At 34.9% G+C, this 7190-nt stretch overlaps 1 protein-coding gene across 1 annotated transcript; it reads left to right on the top strand.

Annotated features, from left to right (window-relative positions):
• Nucleotides 1-1380: 1380 nt before the first annotated feature.
• LOC123037642 lies at nucleotides 1381-3116 on the top strand. The gene is made up of 2 exons (XM_044459302.1): nucleotides 1381-2726; nucleotides 2782-3116. The coding sequence occupies exons 1-2, from the start codon at nucleotides 1479-1481 to the stop codon at nucleotides 2791-2793; spliced, it is 1260 nt and encodes a 419-aa protein (XP_044315237.1). The 5' UTR covers nucleotides 1381-1478; the 3' UTR covers nucleotides 2794-3116.
• The last annotated feature ends 4074 nt before the right edge of the window (nucleotides 3117-7190 follow it).

Genomic DNA, 7190 nt, shown 5'->3' on the forward strand with positions numbered 1-7190 from the left:
GCAAAATGCCAATCTTCTAGCTTTTATAGTTTCCGAGATCTCAGCGTTCATACGGACAGACAGACGGACAGACAGACGGACAGACGGACAGACGGACAGACGGACATGAATATATATACTTTATAGGGTCGGAAACGCTTCCTTCTACCTGTTACATACTTTTGCACGAATACAATATACCCTTTTACTCTACGAGTAACGGGTATAAACAGCACTACGACTTACGACGGTCAACGCACAAAAGAGAACGGCGGGTTTCCAAGAAAAGAAAACACAGAACAGAATTACGAAATTAAAACAATGTTATTACACAAGTGCACAAAGATTTATAGTTCACTCGCGAAGCGAACGGAATTTAAATGTATGTTTGAATTAACTGTAAGAAAATAAAAATTGTTTTCATAAAACCCACCGATGGGAATAAACGAAACAAAAATACAAAATCGGAGCGCAGAAAAAAAAACACGACCGTTCACTTTGGAAGTCAACGGATTTTAATAATGTTTAAATTTGTGTGCAATGTCTAATTCAGAATTCAGACTTTTAGTACGAATACTATTTTCAATTTGAATTATTTATTTGTAAAAACTTAATTTAGTAATATGGAATAGGTTCTCAAAGGAGTCGTAAGTCATTACATCGTTTTCCTTTTTTAGTAGTAAATACTAGTTGTTAGTGTAGTCAATAATTTCCGAGTGGCAAAAAGTAATCGTCTGTAAGAGATGATATGAGATATTATCTTTATGAATAACTCTTTTTCTATTATTAATTATTACTTTCTTTGGTTAGTTTTCCTGAATGTCTTGTTTTTGGACCTAGTTTGTTTCTTTCTCCGAATCTTTTTTCGTATACTACTTCTCCTACGCGATAATTTTTTTTGTAATTATTTTTATTTTGATGATCTTACATTTTAGTTTGTGCTATCTGTAATTTGACTGGTAAGTCGCTATGTTTTATTTTATTAAATAAGATGTCGTACGGTTTTTAGTTTGACACTGAGTGAATTGTGAAATTGTAATTTTTGTCTGCTCTTGTAATAATTTCAGAATAATCTAGGAGGAGTTACTTGTCTTTAATACAACGAGCTATTCCTGTTAAGGCTGAATGAACTCTTTCAACTTGTCCGTTGGATGGGCCATGTCTAGGGTTTGTATAATGTAGCAGGATCGCCTGTTACGTTACTATTTATAGTTGCAAATGCACATGTATAATAAATATAATAACAAGTATATTTCTAAGTTAAGTATAAGGCCAACGATCACTGTTATAATTATGTATAACATATGTATGCAGATGTTATAAGTATGTAGGTATATCGATATTTCATCGAGTCAGTCGTCATCGAGTCAGTCGTCGTTATACAAGCATAGAGTGTGGACACAAAAATAAAGACATATTTAAAATTAATATATCCAAAGTGTATTTTTAATAATAACATAACTCGGACCCCTACAAATTCAGAAGTGGGCGTAACCAGAATGAATAACAATTCGGTGTTAAACTCAGTGTCAGTAGTGCAGTTAAAGAGATGGTTAGAAGTGCTAAATATGCCAACAACGGGCACTAAAGACGAATTAATTCTGAGATTGAACACAATGAGCAATACGGATGAATTTGCACATGACATTCAAAAAGAAATGCACAATTTTGTGGCTGCTTCGAAGTCGGCAAAAACCGGCCAACAGCAAGAAGAACAGTTATTGTTGGGACTGTATGGCAAAGGAGACGACGCAAATAATCAAGCCGAAAACCTAACGGATTCTTTCAACGAAGACGAAGAAAGGGAGAACCAGCAAGAGAACGAGCAACTGCACGTCGAGGTGCGCAAGACAGAAAGAGACGTCGATATTGTCAGTGAATTGCGCCAGCTAATGCAAAGCGTCGAACTACATTTATTGACACCAAAGCAAACACGCAACTCGACTATTCAAGGCCATGCAGAAGTAGAAGAAATGATGCAGAGCCGTAATAATCAGAACCGAATGGCCAACGAAAACGGACAAGGCGAAAATATCAACGGCGAAATGTCTTGGAGGATGGCGGTGGAAGCTTTGAGTGTATACGACGGACAGACCTGTGCTCGCATGTGGATAGCGCAAATGAAAAATATTTCCAATATTTATGGAATTACTGGAACTCAAATGCGCATGCTTTTCGTAAGCAAGGTCAAAGGCAAAGTTAACACCTGGTTATACGAGAATCCAAGTCGGGCCTTGCAACCAATGGATGACCTATGCGACCAGATGATTTCGATGTTCGGTGAAACGCAGTCGAAGTTAGAAAAGCGCCGGATATTCGAGTCTCGTATCTGGCAATCTGATGAGAAGTTTGGAAAGTACCTAGATGAAAAGCTGATGCTAGCCCAGAACGTCAGTTTGGATCAAGAAGAACTACTAGATCGAATTATTGAGGGCATACCAAACGGAAATTTGCGCAACCAAGCGCGAATTCAATGTTTTCGGGATGTCGCACATATGAGAAAAGCGTTTGCAGAGGTGTACTTACCGAAGAAGCGAACGAACGTACCCGAAAAAGAGGCTGCGTCGGTGGATCGAGCTGTTGGCAACGAAATTCGGTGCCACAACTGTAATGCTAGAGGCCACTTCGCTAAAAATTGTCTGAAGCCGAAAAGACAGCCCGGATCATGTTTTGCTTGCGGAGAAATGGGACACTGGGTAGGACAATGTGCACAGAACAAAAGCAACAAGAGAGCTGACAACAATTACGTAAGACATGTTAAAATACATTTTGTACATTTTTCTAATAACCCAATAATTGTAGAATGCCTCATAGATTCGGGTAGTCCGATTTCTTTAATTAAAACTTGTATGGTACCCAGGAATATTGAAGTATTGCCGGAGGACAAGCGGTATTATGGTCTAAATAAAAGTTATTTGCAAACTAAAGGAAAAATATTATGTCACATTATCAAAAACTCTAATAAAGTATATTTTCATTTAATAATTGTGAACGAAGAATCTATGAGTCATAATGCTATTTTGGGAAGAGATTTCATGGAAGCGTGCAACATAAATTTAGACTTATGTAATTTAAAAATAATTACTGTTGAAGCGAAAAAAGAAGAAAATAGTTATGAAGATGAAAATTGTTATGAAAAAGCTGAAAATTGTTATGAAAAAGAAGAAAATAGTTATGAAGATGAAAATTGTTATGAAAAAGAAGAAAATAGTTATGAAGATGAAAATTGTTATGAAAAAGAAGAAAATAGTTATGAAGATGAAAATTGTTATGTAAAAGCTGAAAATTCCTATGAAAAAGAAGAAAATAGTTGTGAAGGTGAAAATTGTTATGAAGAAAAAGAAGATTATGAAAAGGAAGAAGAAAAAGAATTTTATGAAGAAAAAGAAGATTGTGAAAAGGAAGAAGAAAAAGAATTTTATGAAGAGAAAGAAGAATATTACGAAAAGGAAGAAGAATGTTATGAAATGGAAGAAGAGGAAGAAAATTGTTATGAAGAATATGGTGTTAAGAAGGACGAAAATTTTTATGAAAATAATGAAAATTCTAGTAATGAATTGGAAAAAGAAGAAACATTTAACGAAGTTGAGAGGGAATTATTAAATATAAATATAGATGAGAATGCACATGAGTATAGAATAGATGAAAAAGTAGATTACAAGGTTCGATGTCAGTTTATTAAAATATTGGAGGATGAGTATATAAGTAAACCAAGACCAGAAAATCCCGAAGTAAAATGTGATATTAAATTGACTTTAGAAAATTCCAAAACGTTTAGTTGTTCGCCAAGACGATTATCTTATATGGAAAAGGAAAAATTACAAGTACGAGGTGTGTTCAAAAAGTAAGGTGACTTTTCAAATTTCGCGGGCAACATATTTTCGATTATCGATTTTTTTGTTTTGTTATATTGGTACACTCTTCCCTAACATCTGTACCAAGTTTCAATGGAACATCCTCTTTTGTTTGGTTGTGAGAGGCGTAAAGTTACAAGTTATTTTGCGAGCTCGGCGATTTTTTGCTATCGAAAAATATGGATCAAAGGATTTGCATCAAATTTTGTGTAAAAAATAAAATTAAGTGCTCTGAAACACTTGAAATGTTGACAGTGGCATACGGTGAAACTGTTCTGAGTAAAAAAAATGTGTACAAGTGGTACAAACTCTTCCAAGATGGCCGGGAAGATGCCAATGACCAGCCTCGCTCTGGACGCCCAAGCACGTCAACAACTGATGAAAACGTTCAAGCAGTGACGAAAATTGTTTTGGAAAATCGTCGAATCACTATCAGAGAAGTTGCTGAAGATGTCGGTATATCGCTTGGCTCGTGCCATGAAATTTTTTCAAACGTTTTGGGTATGAGTCGTGTGTCAGCGAAGTTTGTTCCGAAATTGCTGAATTTTGACCAAAAGAACCGTCGCATGAGCATCGCTCAAGAGCTGTTGAATGACGTCACATTTTTTTTACTCAGAACAGTTTCACCGTATGCCACTGTCAACATTTCAAGTGTTTCAGAGCACTTAATTTTATTTTTTACACAAAATTTGATGCAAATCCTTTGATCCATATTTTTCGATAGCAAAAAATCGCCGAGCTCGCAAAATAACTTGTAACTTTACGCCTCTCACAACCAAAAAAAAGAGGATGTTCCATTGAAACTTGGTACAGATGTTAGGGAAGAGTGTACCAATATAACAAAACAAAAAAATCGATAATCGAAAATATGTTGCCCGCGAAATTTGAAAAGTCACCTTACTTTTTGAACACACCTCGTATTGTTGGATGAATATTTGAAAAATAACATTATTAGACCAAGTGAATCAGAATACGGTTCACCTATAGTGCTGGTAAGAAAAAAATCAGGGGATCTAAGGTTATGCATAGATTATAGAAAATTGAATAAAGTAACAACGAAAGACAACTATCCGTTGCCACTAATTGATGATTTGTTGGACAGGCTTGTTAATAAAACTATCTTTTCAAAGTTAGACTTAAAGCACGGATATTTTCATGTATTTGTTGATCAGGAGTCAGTCAAGTATACATCGTTCATTACACCGTTAGGTCAATACGAGTTTTTGAGAATGCCAATGGGGTTGAAAAATGCTCCTGCGGTATTTCAAAGGTTTATCAACAAAATTTTTGACGATATATATGGATGATATTATGATAGCTAGTGAGAATTTAGAAGAACATTATGAAACAATGAAAGAGGTATTAAACAGATTAGTAAAGAATAAATTGGAATTAAGGATGAACAAGTGCGAATTTTTACAATCGAGTGTAGAGTATTTAGGTTTTGTTATTACGAGCAAAGGAATACAGGCAAATAATAAAGGCATAGAAGCAGTGCAAAATTTCCCTGTCCCGGACAAGGTACATTTAGTTAGGAGTTTTCTGGGGTTATGCTCCTACTTCAGGAGATTTATAAAGGATTTTTCAACGATAGCTAAGCCGATGTATGATTTACTTAAGAAGGATAAAGAATTTACGTTTGGGGAAAGGGAATTAGAATGTTTTAATAATTTAAAGGAAAAGTTAGTAGAAGCGCCAGTTTTAGCATTATACCACTATAAGGATGAAGTAGAATTACACACAGATGCCAGCAAATTAGGTTTTGGGGCGGTTTTGTTTCAAAGAAAAGATGATAATAAACTACATCCTATATTTTTTTTTTCCAAGGCTACCACAAAAGATGAAGCTAAATTTCATAGTTTCGAATTAGAAACATTAGCAATTATTTATGCGCTAAGGAGGTTTCGGATTTATGTTCAAGGAAAAAAGTTTAAGGTAGTCACAGATTGTAATTCGTTAGCGCTAACATTAAACAAAGTCGAGTTGAACCCAAGGATAGCTAGATGGGCGTTAGAATTATTAGAATATGATTTTGTTTTAGAGCACAGGCCAGGAAAGAGAATGCAGCATGTAGATGCGTTAAGCAGATGTTCAAATATATGCGTAATTGAAACTAATAGCTTTGAGGATAATTTAATAATTTGTCAACACAGAGATAGTAAAATAAAAGAATTAATACAGAAATTAGAGAAATCAGAAGACAAACTGTTTGAGATGCGAAATGGGGTGGTGTATAGAAAAGTAAATGACGGTAGATTACTATTTTATGTTCCGGAGGAAATGGTAGAAATGGTACTGTTTAAATATCATAATGAGTTTGGGCACGTTGGAAGGGACAAAGCTATAAATGCAATAGTGAAGACATATTGGTTCCCAAAAATGAAGGAAAAGGTTGTGAGGCATATAGAAAATTGTTTAAGATGTATTGCATATTCGCCTAAATCCGGAAAAAGTGAGGGATTGTTACACAGTATTCCGAAGGGAAATAAACCATTTGAGCTTGTACACATAGATCATTACGGACCAATTGATGCAGGAAGATCTCAAAAGCATTTGTTTGTTGTTATAGATGGATTTACTAAATTTATAAGGCTGTATCCGACAAAGACCAAGGAAGTTATAGTAGCTTTATCAGATTATTTTCGTGCTTATAGTAGACCAGTATGCATTGTGTCAGACAGGGGTAGCTGTTTCACTTCAGAAGAATTCGCGGAATTTTTAAATAAATTATGTATAAAGCATGTTAAAATTGCAACGGGATCACCGCAAGCCAATGGCCAAGTAGAAAGGGTCAATCGGAGTTTGGGTCCAATGATAGCTAAGTTAACTGATTCTGAGAAAGGTATGCACTGGGACACAGTGATTGAAAACGTAGAATACTCACTCAACAATACAATTCAAAAAAGTATCAGACAAATTCCAAGTAGGATGTTGTTTGGCATTGAACAAAAGGGAAAAGTTGTAGATGAACTAAAACAAAAACTTGAGGAAATGGAAAATGTAGAGGAAAATAGAGACTTAAATAAAATTCGAAGAGAAGCAGCTCAAAAGCAAAAAGAAGCACAGATGAACAACGAAAAACATTATAATGATAAAAGGAAAGAAGTTGCTGGGTACAAAATAGGTGACTATATAATGGTTAAAAATTTTGACAGCACTCCAGGACAATCAAGAAAGTTAATCCCAAAACATAAAGGGCCATATATGATAGACAAGATTTTGAGATATGATAGATTTTTAATAAAAGATGTGGAGGGTTTCCAATTGACACGTAACCCGTACAAGGGTATATGGAGTAGCCAAAATATAAAACCTTGGATTAATAAAAATACGAAAAGTTAAAATTATTGTAAGTAG

Source organism: Drosophila rhopaloa, unplaced genomic scaffold, assembly GCF_018152115.1.
Source record: "Drosophila rhopaloa isolate 14029-0021.01 unplaced genomic scaffold, ASM1815211v1 contig_190, whole genome shotgun sequence".
In the NCBI taxonomy this organism is placed as follows: domain Eukaryota; kingdom Metazoa; phylum Arthropoda; class Insecta; order Diptera; family Drosophilidae; genus Drosophila; species Drosophila rhopaloa.